At 35.1% G+C, this 14563-nt stretch overlaps 1 protein-coding gene across 5 annotated transcripts in view; it reads left to right on the top strand.

Annotated features, from left to right (window-relative positions):
- The window catches only part of ARHGEF12 (Rho guanine nucleotide exchange factor 12), a 155541-nt gene that overhangs the window by 63237 nt on the left and 77741 nt on the right, over nt 1-14563 (top strand). For 4 of the 5 annotated variants that reach the window (XM_041770740.1, XM_041770742.1, XM_041770739.1 and 1 more), the window contains exons 2-3: nt 12534-12557; nt 13864-13949. In XM_041770740.1, the coding sequence (XP_041626674.1) occupies nt 12534-12557; nt 13864-13949 (110 nt within the window). Of the gene's footprint in view, nt 1-10857; nt 10877-12533; nt 12558-13863; nt 13950-14563 lie in introns of those variants that run through there. The other variant, XM_041770743.1, reaches the window with a different exon arrangement.

Below are 14563 nucleotides of genomic sequence, written 5' to 3'. Positions count from 1 at the left end.
ATAAATACATCTATATTAAAAAAAAAAAGGCCAAGCAGCTCTGATGTGGGGAGCCTGGATCCCCATCTACCCACTCTTGGTCCTTGAGGGGCATCTTTTAAATCCTTAGGCTTGTGTGCAGCACATTTTAAAATGAGTGCTGTAGTGAGATATTTAATGATGTAAAATTATGTCAGTGTTTTATTAGTTAAAAAGGTTACCAAACAATATATCCTATACACTGTAATTTTGATAAAGATAAATTTTATATACTGTATCTGTATCATATGTAAATGGAGAAATCTTTATCTTTAGAAAAGATGGAGAAGTATTCATAAAAATGCTGGGTATTGGGGCACCTGGGTGGTTCAGTGGTTGTGTGTCTGCCTTTGGCTCAGGCTGTGATCCTGGGGTCTTGGGATCGAGTCCCACATCAGGCTTCCTGCATGGAGCCTGCTTCTCCCTCTGCCTATGTCTCTGCCTCTCTCTCTGTCTCTCATGAATAAATACATTTTTTTAAAAAAAATGCTGGGTATTGAGTCTATGTGTGAGTTTTATTTTCTATTTTGTTTTTTTACTTAAAAAATTGTACATGTGTTTTGGGGGGGGATAAAGATATTTCTTTAAAAAAATATTTAAGAGAGAAAGCAACAGCAGGGGAGGGGTAGAGGGAGAGGAAGCAGCAGACTCCTCTGCTGAGCGGGGAGCCTGATGTTGGGCTTGATCCCAGGACCCTGGGACATGACCCAAGTTGAAGGCAGATGCTTAACTGACTGAGCCACCCAGGCACCTGGAGAAGATAGTTCTTCATGTTAAAAAGTAGAAAACCATTGCTTTGTAGGAAACTTTTGGAAAGATAATGGTCTCATTCCTTAATCTCTTGAGAGAGAGGAATTATCTTGAAATTTTATGAAAATAATATTAGTAACAGATCTATATTTAGAAGTTAACATCAGTAGTCTTATGTGTTAAAAGTGTGTTAGGATAAATCACATTTTTAGCATCTAAGGGAAAAAATAGAACTGAATGTCAGTGAATTAAAAATGAACTGGACATTGTAAAGCAGTGATTCCCAATTCTGGAGTGATTTAAGAGGAATGTCAAGATATTTAAAACACACTTTCCCTCCATCTTCCCAAATTGAGTGCTGAGCCATTGTTACTGATAAGAGTATACCCCTTATTCTAGTTCTGTGTTTTTGGGCCAAGAAAAACTCTTGTAGAAGAAAGTGTGAAATGGCATGCATATAACTAATTCTCTTTTCCCCTCAGAATCAGAGGTCTTTTTCCCTTTGTGCTGGTTTGAAAGTTTGGGGTATTAAGATTTGGCTTAGGGGATCCCTGGGTGGCTCAGTGGTTTGGCGCCTGCCTTTGGCCCAGGGTGCAATCCTGGAGTCCTGGGATTGAGTCCTGTGTCGGGCTCCCGGTGTGGAGCCTGCTTCTCCCTCTGCCTGTGTCTCTGCCTCTCTCTCTGTGTCTGTCATGAATAAATAAATAAAATCTTAAAAAAAAAAAAAAAAGATTTGGCATAGACTATGTGGTTTCATGATAAACTAAGTACATAGCTAAGAAGAATTGAAGAACTGTTAATATTTGATGCCAGAACCAAAGCATGTGTGAAAAGAAGCTCTAGTTTAAAACCAAAAGTTGCATTTTAACATTCATTATATACATAGCAAGTAAAAGTAGTTTTAATGAAAAATAATTTCTATGAAGAAAATAAGGTGCTTTTATGAATGCAGAATGTGTGTTATATAGAAGATTTAATTGTCATGATACTGGCTCTGATCAGTTTTTTTTATTAGTCTTTGCTGATATTTTATATTCATATAGCCTGTTTTATTATGTATGGAAATATTTCACCAACTAAGGAGTATGACATATAAATTTAATGATATGTAATTAAAATACTCATAATGCATTTCTTATATAATTTAAAAAATTATAAGTGGAAAACATGGAATGTGCATAATCCTTATTCTCTGTGTTCTTCCTGGAAAGTATATGAGGTTTTATTTTTTTAAGAAATAGGCCTGTGTTGGTTTAGTTCAAGGAAATTGTGAACATTTTTAGAGTATATGGGAACCATGTTTATACTTCTCTGATTTGCTATGTTTCCTTGTGCTGTGATTTTTTTTGGCAAATCTTTGTCTATTCAGCTTTGTGGTATAGATACGATGGTGAATTAGCCTTCTTTGTATTCAAGGAATGAGTGTATACCAAGTACAATACCTGAAGGTAAACAGAGCTCTGTGATTTGAGTATTAGTGTAATTCTGACCATTTTTCCTTCTCTTATTAAGATTCTTGAAATAAGATTCCTCTTATAATTGTGTTGGCACTTGGTAAGAAATGTTTAGGAACATTTAAGATAAATCCATAATAATTTGTTTTCTTGTTGAATCGATATTCCTTGCTATGGAATGCTATTTTTATGGATGCCTTAGATTTTTTTCTTTAATAAAAATTCAAACAAACTGCAAATATATATGTGCTTTAAAGGGATACATTAAGAATTTACCTTTTGTGGGGCACCTGGGTGGTTCAGTTGGTTGGGCATCTGTCTTCAGCTTGGGTCATGATCTCAGGGTCTTGGGATCCAGCCCTACACCAGGCTCCCTGGTTGGCGAGGAGCCTGCTTCTCCCTATCCCTCTGTCACTCCCCCTTCTTGTGTTCTTTCGCTTTCTCAAATAAATAAAATCTTTTTAAAAATTTACATTTTGGATAGAGCTTTTTTTACATCATAGAAGATAGAATAATACTTGAATTTTATATTTTAATTTTATATTGTTATAAAATTCTCAAGTTCAGATTAATAGTGCAGTTTGTCTCAATGACACCCAATAAGAAAGGTAAAAAAAGCTAACTAAGACTTTCTACTTTTTCAGAAGTACACTTATATCCTTTGGCAAATCTGGAGAAAGCAGCTTGTCCCAACAAATTTTACAGAGTTCTCACTTCAGTTTACAAGATTTGAACATTCAATCTTAATGCATTTTATATAAAACCTTATTGAGAAGCATACCCATCCAAGATTAAGAGGGCATTTTTTTCCCTCATACTCTTTTTATGTTCACAAATATACTCTTTTTTTTAAAAAAAGATTTATCTATTTGAGAGAGCATGCACGTGCACACATGAGTGAGGGGTGAGGCAGTGGGAGAAAGGAGGGAGAGAGAATCTTCAAGGAGACTCCTTGTTGAGCATAAGCCCAAGAGAGGACTGGATCTGAGATCATGACTTGAGCTGAAACCAAGAGTTGGTTGCTTAACCTACTGAGCTACCCAGGTGCCCCTATTCTGTTTCTTGAAACATGTTCTCATTGCTATGAATTGCCCTCTTCTGATTGCTTTTTACTGCATCACATAGATTATTGAATGTTGTATTTCTGTTTTCAATTGTCTCTAGGCATTTTTTTATATCTCAGATTTCTCTGATGATACCATGGTTGTTTAGTAGCATGGTTAGCCTGCACATTTTTGTGGTTTTTTCCAGTTTTCTTCTTATAATTGATTTCTAGTTTAATACCATTTTGGTGGGACAAAGTGCTTGATGGATTTCTTTCTTCTTTAATTTATTGAAACTTGCTTTCTGATTTAACATGTGATATGTCCTGGACAATATTCCATGTGCACTTGAGAAGAATGTGTATTCTGTTGCTTTTGGATGGAATGTTCCATATATATCTATTAAGAACATCTGGTCTAATGTATTGTGTAAAGTCATTGTTTTCTTACTGATTTTCTGTGTGGATGATTTATCTATTGATGTTTAGTATTATATTTTTATTGGTTTATTCCTTTAGGTCTATAAATATTTATTTTGGTGTTCCTATGTTGGATGCATATATATATATATATAAATGTTATATCTTTTTCCTGGATTGACCCCTTTATCATTATGTAATGCCTTTCTTTAACTTATTAAAGTCTTTAAAGTTTATTTTTTCTGTTAGAAGCACAGTTCACATTTGCATGGAATATCTTTTTATTTCCTTTTACTCAGTCTCTGTGTTACTTCTGAAATTAGTGTACTGTAAGCAGCATATATGTAAGTCTTCTTTTTTTTAATCCATTCAACCACTCTGTACTTTTTGGCTCGGGAATTTAGTCCATTTACATTTAAAGTAATTATTAATAGGTATGTACTTATTGTCACTTTATTTTTTATTTTTTGAGATTTTATTTAATTATTTATGAGAGACACAGAGAGAAGCAGAGACAGGGAGCGGGAGAAGCAGGCTCCCTTTAGGGAGCCTGTTGTGGGACTCAATCCCAGGACCCCAAAATCACCTGATCGGAAAGCAGACAATTGACCAGTGAGCCACCCAGGCATCCCTTATTGTCATTTTAGTAATTGTTTTCTGGCTGTTTTTGTAGTTCTTGTTTCTTTTTCCCCTTTCTCTTCCCTTGTGGCTTAATAACTTTCTTTAGTGTTATGTACATATTTCTCTTCATTTTCTTTTGCGTACTTACTATAAATTTCTGCTTTGTAGTTACTATGAGGTTCACAAATAACATCCCATGTATATGACAGTCTGTTTGAAGTTGATGACAACTTAAATTTGAATACATTCTAAAATTACATTTTTATACTGCCCATGTTTTGTTTCTGATGTCACATTTCACAGCTTTTTATGTTATGTTCACATAACGATGTGAACTGATGAATTATTGTAGTTATAGATATTTATACTACTTTTGTCTTTTGACATTCATACTAGCTTTATAAGTGATTAATCCACTACTTTAACTACATATATTACCTTTTTCAGCAAGATTTTTACTTTCATATTTTCTCGGCATTAATTAGTGCCATTGCTTTTTACCTTAAAGAAATCCTTTTAACATTTTTTTTGTAAGGACAGTTTAGTGGTGATGTACTTTCAGCTTTTGCTTATCTGAAAAATTCTTTATCTTCTATTTTTTTTAAGATTTTATTTATTTATTCATGAGAGACAGAGAGAAAGAGAGAGGCAGAGACACAGGCAGAGGGAGAAGTAGGCTCCATGAAGGGATCCTGACGTGGGACTCGATCCCAGGACTCTAAAATCAGGTCGTGGGCTGAAAGTGGTGCTAAACCACTGAGCCACCTGGGCTGCCCTATCCTCCTCTATTTTTAATACTAACCTGGCCAGGTAGAATTAACATCCCCCCTCTCCACCCCCAGTATTGTATTAACATCCCCCCTCTCCACCCCCACCAGTAGTGTATTCCTGGTTGGAAGTTTTTTCCTTTCGGTACCTTGAATATGTCTTGCCACTCTCTTCTCCCTGCAAATTTTCTGCTGAAAAGTCTGCTAATGGCCTTATGGGATTTCCCTTGTACCTAACAAATTTTTTTCTCTTGCTGCTTTTCAGATTCCCTCTTTAACTTCTGACATTTTAATTATAATATTTCTTGGTGTAGATTTGTTTGGGTTTGTTTTATGTAGAATTCTCTGTGCTTCTTGGACCTGGATGTCTCTTTCCTTCCCCAAGTTAATGAAGTTTTCGACCATTATTTCTTCAAATAAGTCTTCTGCCACTTTCTCTTTCTGTTTTCTTTCTGGGACCCCCATAATGAGGATGTTATTCCACTTGATATTATTCCGTATGTCCTTTAGCGTATCTTCATTTTCTAAAGTTTCTTTCTTTTTCTGTTTCTGTTTATTTTTTTAATTTTTTTTTCCTGCTCTGGTTGGGTGAGCCTGTTGCTTTTTCTTGTAGCTCACTAGTAGTTCTGCTTCATCTGGTGTGCTGCCAAACTCCTCTAGTGTATTTTTTTAGTCTAGTTATTGTATTCTTCTGTTCTGTGATTCTTTTTGGTACTTTCTTGTGTTTTATCTTTGTTGACGTTCCCATTGTGTTCATCTGTTCCTCTACCAAGTTTGGTGACTGTTACTTTGAACTCTTTAACAGGTAGATTACTTACCTCTTTCATTAAGGACTTTTTCTCAAGTTTCGTCTTGTACTTTTGTTTACAACTTATTCTTGTCTCCTCATTTTGCTTGAGTCTCTGTGTTTGTTTCCATGTAATAGGCAAAACAGCTACCTCTCCAAGTCTTGAAGGAATATCCTTCTGTAGGAGGTGACCCATGGGGCCCAGAATTACAGTATCCCTGGTCACCAGAGCCAGGCTCTCAAGGGGGATCTCCTGTGTGTGCTGCGCATGCCTGCTGGCTGTGGTGGGGCTATAGCTGGGCCACCAGAAGTGGAGATGGAGGGCTTTTGCCTGATTGTGGCATGGTTAGGCACTGGATTTGTGGATACCAACCTGCACTGGCAGGTTAGAGGGAAATTGTGAAAGTTAGCAAGGTAGTGTTAGCAAGGTAGAATGTGATCACAAAAATGGCACTTTCCAGTGCTTCAGTTGTTGGAGAGAGTTGCAGTAGGTTCCTGCCTCTCTGGCAGTTGTTTTAAGATGAGTAATTAGGTCTCCTTCGCATATGGTCTAAGAACTTTTCAGACTGCTGCTTTTGGATTGGGTCTCAGGACATGTGAGTCAGCCTGCAAGCCCTTTAGGAGTGGGTCCACAGTTCCCTACATATCTGTGGTTCTCCTGGACCAATTCCTGTTTATGTTACATTTTGGGGGATCATCTCTCTGGTGCATGACCCAGGGATTGGAGGTGCCTGTTGGGGAGCACAAACCCCTTACTCCTCAGGGAAAAGTTGCATATTTTTTGAGATCTCTTCTGATTGGGTCACTGTGCCTGGGGTGGGGTTTTAGCAAGAGCATGTCTCTGCCTCGCCTACCTGTCTCAATGTGGCCCTTTTATCTTTTGCTGTAGAGATAATGTTCATCTAGTTTTCAGAACTTTTTCTTAGGAAACTAGTCCATTTTAGCTGTTGAATTTTTGTGTCCATAGGAAGAGGTGAGCTTAGGATATTCCTATACTGCCATCTTGAACCAGCTTTCCAAACAGATTCTGAAATAGGGAATTGTGAAATAAGATTTGAGTCCCTATCTGCTAAGCAAAATAAGTCAGAGAAAGACAAGTATCATGAATTCACTCATATATGCAATTTAAGAAACAAAACAGATGAACATAGGAGAAGGGAAGGAAAAATAAGACAGAAACAGAGAGGGAGGCAAACTGTAAGAGACTGTTAACTCTAGGAAACAAACTGAGGGTCGCTGGAAGAGAGGAAGGGTGGAAGATGGGGTAACTGGGTGATGGCGTAAAGTAGGGCACATGATGTAATGAATACTGGGTATTGTATGCAACTGATGAATCATTCTATCTCTGAAACTAATAATATAGCACATGTTAATTAAATTGAATTTAAATAAAAGAAATTTAAATCCCTATAAAATGAAAATTACATATCATCACTATTTTATCAATTTTGAGATTCTTCTGTAGAGTCTATGTTGTTTGTTTATATTTCTTTAATGATAATATTTCATGTAAACATGGATTTGATAGTTTGAGTGATATCGAATGGAATGAAAATACTAAGTAGTAGTTTGAGGGTCTCATTAATTTTTCTGGCAGTTCCCTGTACTTTTTTTTGAAGTGAATAATTGGAAGTCTGAAAAGACTCTGTGTAAGTTAATGATGATACTCATGATCTCAAAGGAGAGTAATTTAGCAACCTTACAGGAGACTTTCCCAAAAGTGATGCTGTTCTAGACTGTCAATGAGAGCCTGTAATAAATGAGCTGTTTTTTTTTTTTCTTTTTTGGAACTGCTTTTCTCAGTTCAGAAACAACGAATATCCAATTTATAATATCTGGCAGAGGCAATTAAAATAATTTAGAATTTACTATTTGGTTTGTCAAGGTACATCCAGGAAAGAAGAGCCACTTACTAAGGGTCCTCATGTGTTTAAGTTCTTTAATAAAAGTGGCAGTGTCCTAAGCTATATTTAAGAAGTTAATTTGAGATCTTCTTACATCACATTCTAGTGAATCATTTTTGGATTTTACACCAGAACTGAGATCCCTGGTCCTTGTTTCTGTGGTTTTGTATTGCAAGGTCCAGAGGTTTAAAACTAATAACACCATGAAAATTCTCCATGAGTCATCCTGTCAGCTGTAGCTTCTGTTTGAATCTTTCTGATATAACTAATGTTTATTGCCAGCTCTGCTAAGAACTTTTTATGCTTTAGATTTAAATCCTAATGAGAAGGTACAATGGACGATAAATTTCAGGCTTTTTTGTTTTTTTTTTCCTATTTCCATAGTTTTTAGTTCTTTTAGTGACTCTAAGCTAGACCAGTTATAAATTGTAGGTGGTTAAAGGATTTATGACTGGTGTTTTTGGGGGGAGAGGAGTGGTAGTGGTCATTACTACTTTTGGTTCTATGAATCTTACTGTCCAGAGATAGAAAGATTGAATTAACAGTTAGCTGAAGTCAGCAGTATGTTCTAAATCCCTATACTTAAGGGTACTTATGTATTGCAGACAAATGCCCTTTTAGCTGTTTTGTTTGTTATTTTGTGAAAAATGATATAATACTGGAGCTAGCTAGTTCATATTCACATTGGAGTAATTTCAAACTTTAGTGTTGTGCTTTAGGCTGTTTAAATTATTTTGAGGAAATAGATAAATAAAAAATTTGACTTATATCCAGGACATGGAATGCCTTAATCATTCTTGATACTCTAAAGGAGATACGGAAATAATGGACTTTCTTGCTAAGTGGCAGGTATGGTCAACAGTTTCACAGGCTTAAAAAAAAAAAAATCACTGACCCTACTTGCTAGGAAAATTAAAAGTTTGGGTTGTAACCTGATCTTTTCTCTTACCCTGCAGCATCTGGGAAGTTTGTTAACTTGAGTATTGACGTTAATTTTATATGACTTGGCAAGTTAAACCTATAGTTTCATCATTGGCTTTGAATTATGCATTTCTGTGGATTTTACTGAGCTAAAAACCTATGTGAACATTGTTAGTCTTTAAGTTTATTTTTCTTTTCTACTTAATTTGAAGTTGTCTCTAAAATTCAGATTTTATTTTTGTTCTAACAGCTAATAATAATTAAGTGGTTATGTATGTGCTAGGCAGTGTTTCTGATTTAATGCTTTGCATTTTCTAATTCTCAAATTTGTAAGGTAGGAAATAGTATCACTATTTTACAGATGATTGTTAGGTTAAGCAACATGTACAAATGTAAGGACACCTTTTAAATTGCAAAACTAGACTATGAACCTTGTTATTTGGGGGCTTTTCCTGAGGAACTCCTATCCCTGAGGCCTTGAGATCACATGCAGTTTTTGTTGACTATAACAGTATGGGAATGCTATATTTTTTGCATTGACGTTTGTTATCATTTTATGAGGATGGAGCCTTAGACTTAATCTGTGGTCCGTTTTGCAGAGTTCTTTGTCTAGAAACTCTCTGGACTGGCATGAATTCCAATAAGCCAGTGGCATATTTCATTGATTCCAAAGTGCACGGGCTTTTCACCCTGCCATTTAACATTGCTAAAATCAGGATGTATCTTACAATGGAATTTTTGAGAATTCTAAATTTAGTAGCTAACATTGTTTGCTAATGAAAACTTGCCTGCTATCCAGTATAGGTAAAATATCCTGAACTGAACTCTATGTTTCAATCATCCCATATGAAGAACCATCCCGAATCCCAAATTCTTCATCATAACTAAACCCCCCAAAAACCATCTAATACCTTGAAGGAGAGGAGGGTAGATTAAGATTTGAGTGTGTTATCTCTCTTTTTCTTTCAGGACACTTCTCACAGGAGTAATGTCAAGGGCTGTCTCTTTTCTCACAAAAAAAATCATCTATAACAGGAAAAAATGACTTCTAATAGGCTATATATTATAAGCAAACATATGATAACACAAACTTTGACAGCCGTTTGCAATTTTTTTAATGTAAAAGAATTTCTGTTTTAACAGTCTTAAAGGGATAACCTGATTGGAAAATCATATACATGTATATATATTATAGAGTTAAATATGTGTATATGTATGGTTAAGCCTGGCTAAAACTGGAAGTTTTACTAAAGGAAATATTATTTATTGAGTTAGAGTTCTTTAATTACAAAATCACAACTCCCTTTACACTGTAATAACATATTGGGAGGAATATGAAAATTAAAACTTTGGGGGAGCTTCTATATATTACTACATATGGGGTTAATATTACAGCCCAGAACTTATAAAGAAGGCGGCACCCTGAATCAAGTGAATAAATGTAATTGTGACCCTTTAGGCTCTTGTTTAGGATTTGTGGCATTCAAGTATGTTTAGTATCATAGGTAATCAAAAGTAAGAGCATCTAGTTATCTTACTCCAGTGGCTCAAATTTCTGACAACACTTTGCTTTTTAAATCGTGGTTCTTCATATTGGTACTTGGACTTCGTCTTACATCTGGAAACATACATACACACATATGTAAGTATGCACAAACATGTTCAATGTTGGCTAGATGTCCAAGCCATCGATATATTTTCAAAAGCCACATACAGTTTAATTAAGCACATCTAACATAATTCAGCATTCAACTACAGCTCTTTCCCGTAAATATCTCACCAGAGGAGGTTGTCACAGTTTTATAATTGGGTACAGAATGGACAGGGACTTGAAAATAGAGGATTTTGTGCACCAGAATTCTTTTGTCAGCCTAGTGTTGGGCTAATTGTGGCATTTAATGATTGTAGAAAAAAGTATTGATTTAAAAATTTTTGTTTGAGAGAAGTTCTTCATCTGTTCTTTAAGAATATAGTAAGTAGATTTTGATAAACAAATTTTACTGCACAGGAGTCCTTGTTCTTCATCTTTTCATTCCATTTTTATCGTCCTCTTTCCCCTCCTTTTCCATTCCCTCATAAGAGAAAGCTGCTCAGGAAGCTGGTTTACAATCACTAGTCTGGGAACTTCCGGGATTCTTTACCAGAATCTCCCTGGATGTTGCAGTCCCTGACGCAAGCAGCATTGTTTTGGGGTAGGAGTTTTTATAATGGCTATCAGGAAGAGTGGCTAAGGTTGCTAACTGCAGGTATTATCCTTTGTAGAAACTCAGTTGGGAATTCTTTTCTGCCAACTTCTATATTCATTTCTAAATTAAAAAACATATTCCCACCTCCCCACTCCCCTAACAAGTAAGGATGGACTTCCTATTTCTGACAATTTGATGATCTTTTGTCATCAGTATATTCTCTAGAGCAGTGTACTCTTATCCCAGAATCTCTTTTCCTTATTATCCCTAACTTTGTTGGGAGTTAACATGCACTCATTATAGAAGTTTTCAGATTCTTTGTCTTTTTCTTTGGATCACTTTTGGCTTATATAGGAGTTAAAGGAGATTATAATTAAACTTTTACTTTAGAGATTATTTTTTAACTAAACTGTCTCCAGGCCAAATAAAATAGCATTCAAGTATCATTGTTTTATGTTTGTTTCTTACTGTGTTTACTAATAACTTTAAAACAGTTTTGTTGATACTCTTAATAAACCCCATTTTTATTACCCAGGCTAAATAATATTCACATAAAATGCCATGGGTTGAGGTAATTTCTGAAATGACAGACCTGAAAAGGGGAATAGGAGGAAATTTGAAAACACTTGTAGACTTAGTGTTTATGTGTAACATCAAATTCTTCTCAAGGAAATTTGAAAACACTTGTAGACTTAGTGTTTATGTGTAACATCAAATTCTTCTTACTGGAGCCTCCAGTAATATTTCTTTCAAAAAAGGCAACCAAGAGGAAATACAGTAGTTCTTAATAGCTTATAGAACCGAAGAAAGAAAAGATGTACCCTTTGTTTTCTACTTTTGGAACATAGTCTTTTTAAAAAAAAAAAAATTTTGTTTATTTATTCATGAGAGACACACAGAGAGAGAGAGGCAGAGACACAGGCAGATGGAGAAGCAGGCTCCATGCAGGGAGCCTGATGTGGGGCTTGATCCCAGGACTCCAGGATCACGCTGTGGGCCCGAGGCAGGCGCTAAACCACTGAGCCACCCAGGGATCCCCCTGGAACATAGTCTTAATAACTGGTAGTACTGCAATGGTATTTTCTCTAGATTTCTATTATAAATGCTAAACACAAATAAATGAGAATTGTAATTTGAGGAAAGTAGACACAGATCCATAGAGCAGTAATTAGCACCCAGATATCTTGGGGGATGGGGAGTAGTGATGGACAGGAGGAAACTTTCCTTGCTAGGAAAACTTAACGTTTTAATAGTAAGATATTTCTCTTTGCCTTAGTTTTTTAAAATCTGTAAAATGGATATAGGTTTATAGATCTCTTTTATGATTAGATAGCACGTGTCAACAGTTTAGTACAGTGATTAGTATCTAGTAAGCTCTCAATAAATTTAACTGTTGCTATTAGTATTTAGATTTTTACAAAGAGAACCTATACTCAGTGACAGTTCATGGTAAATGCACCTGCAATTTAAGATTTATCTAAGGAGATATTTAAAAATAGCATCCAGCTTCTTACTCTTACTTACCCTGTTTGTTGAGTCTTGCTTTGGGAAAGTTAGCATAAGATGTAAATGTCTTATTCTGGTTTAGTAGAATGGCTAAATTTAGTAACAATCTTATAAGTGAAATAACTACATCTTTCTTTTTTTTCCCCCTTTGTTTCAGGTTTCCCCTCAAAAAACCTATAAGGTAAGTTGTTCAGTTGCCCTTCGTACGCTTAGGTTAAATCTTAATTAGAAGCATTCCTTCGAAATTATGGCGGATTTTTGTGGCTTTTGAAAATGTGGATTTAAGTAGTTTAAAATATCAAAATGTTTTACAAATTTAAAATAGAACAGGTGTTGCATATTTTTTCTGGAAGACAGCATTGTTTTGATAACATTTTCAATGTTTTTAATATAAGCATTTTAAAAGTTTGTTCAAATTGATAGTTAAGGTCACTCCCTATGAAGAGATTTAATTTTAAAATCTATTGTGACTGTTTCCAGTTGTGAGTAGCTTGAGGAGTGTAAATGGTTTGCCAGTTTTTGATGTGTTTTATCACTTGGGTAACTACAGCTGCCTTTGGTTAATGAACTTTGGCAAACTGAATCAGTCTTAATTACTTTAAGACAGTAAAGGAAAAAATCCAAAATGTTCAAATATGCCTGTGCATGAGCCATATCTCCATATGTATTCATATCCTGGAATTAAATGCCTTTTCCTCAGTACTTGTTCTCACTGCTCTCTCATCCTAGGTGTCATAAATATTATTTAAAATGTAGGTAGTATATCATTCCTAATTATGTTAGTGCTTTTATCAGTTTTAGTGACTGCATTGCATGGTCCAGGATACCAATGCTAACCTTGGCATTTCAATTAATTAGTAGTGTATGTATCATAGTGAGGGCTTATTTGCTGCCCAACCATTATCTGATCAGTATAATTGGGTAAGCCATACAGAAAATAATAATTCTGGTGTCATCTGGGCCTGCCTGATTTCTGTAGCTAGAGGTCTAGTGAGGCTTGCCTAAGACTTTTTTTTTTTTTTTAAACTATTCTCATCCATGCTACATTAACACCGTGATTTTGAACCTGACCATAGTCTATGTAGGTTCAGGTTGGGGAATGTGTTGAATTACTTTCAGGCACTGTTTTCTTACCTGTTTAATGGAAGTTATAACAACCCGTGAAAGCTACTGAAAGAATTTACTTCTAAGAATAAAATAGGTTGTAATACTAAATCCCATTTCTAGGTTCTTTCTAGGAATAAAATAGATGTAATACTAAATACTAGTTTTATTATTTTTAAGCATTTTTTATAACCAAATAACTAGATTCCTTATTATACATAGCATAGACTGAATTTAAAACTTCTTGAAAAATATGTTAGATTTATGAGGATGTGTAAGATTACTAGGATTCTCTTTGTAAGACACACTTGCAGTTTTTAAATTAAGATTTTATTCTCTTGGTTTGCTTACAGTAAATATTTGACTGCTTTGCTTTGATTTAGGCATGGGAGTATTTTGAACCGAGAGTCACCAACAGATAAGAAGCAGAAAGTTGAGCGCAGTGCATCACATGATTTTGATCCCACAGGTAAAACACTGTTTGTTCTTCCAAAGAATATTGAGAATAGTGCAGTTCAGAATAATTCAGCTGAAGCTGTATAACTACCTGAAACATCCAGGAGTTACTCTTTGATCTACTTGTGATTCTCCTTCCTCTTCAGCAATATAATATAAATCCTTTGCATTCAGGAGGAATGCAAGCATTTATAACATTCAACAATTCCACTATGGAAACAATATTGTAGAGCATCTCTTATTAAAAAATAACGATGATAATAAAAATCGTCATTATATCGTAATTAGAGATTCTAGTCAGACCAAGGACTTGGCATTAAAATAAATCATTAAGTATGAGCGGTAGCATCTCATAAAATCAAAGCTATAACTACTACAGATTTCTATAGTCATTTAAAAATTCAAGTGTGATCATGGTAAATTGGAGTATTAGATAAAATCCACATCAGAGATTCACGATCATCTAATTTTAGAGTCAGCAAATGAATAGAGATCCCTTTTTCTTCAGTCAAAAATATTCTGAGCTTAGAGACTCTTTTAAGTAATGTTGATCTTTCCTGAAGTTTTCATGCTAGTAGACTTCTGACTATTTATATCTTAATTTTACACAAATAGATTGAATTCCTG

This window comes from Vulpes lagopus, chromosome 10 (assembly GCF_018345385.1).
Source record: "Vulpes lagopus strain Blue_001 chromosome 10, ASM1834538v1, whole genome shotgun sequence".
Taxonomy (NCBI): Eukaryota; Metazoa; Chordata; class Mammalia; order Carnivora; family Canidae; genus Vulpes; species Vulpes lagopus.
Note: the sequence above shows the minus strand (reverse complement) of the source record. Positions and strands in the feature narration are given on the sequence as shown.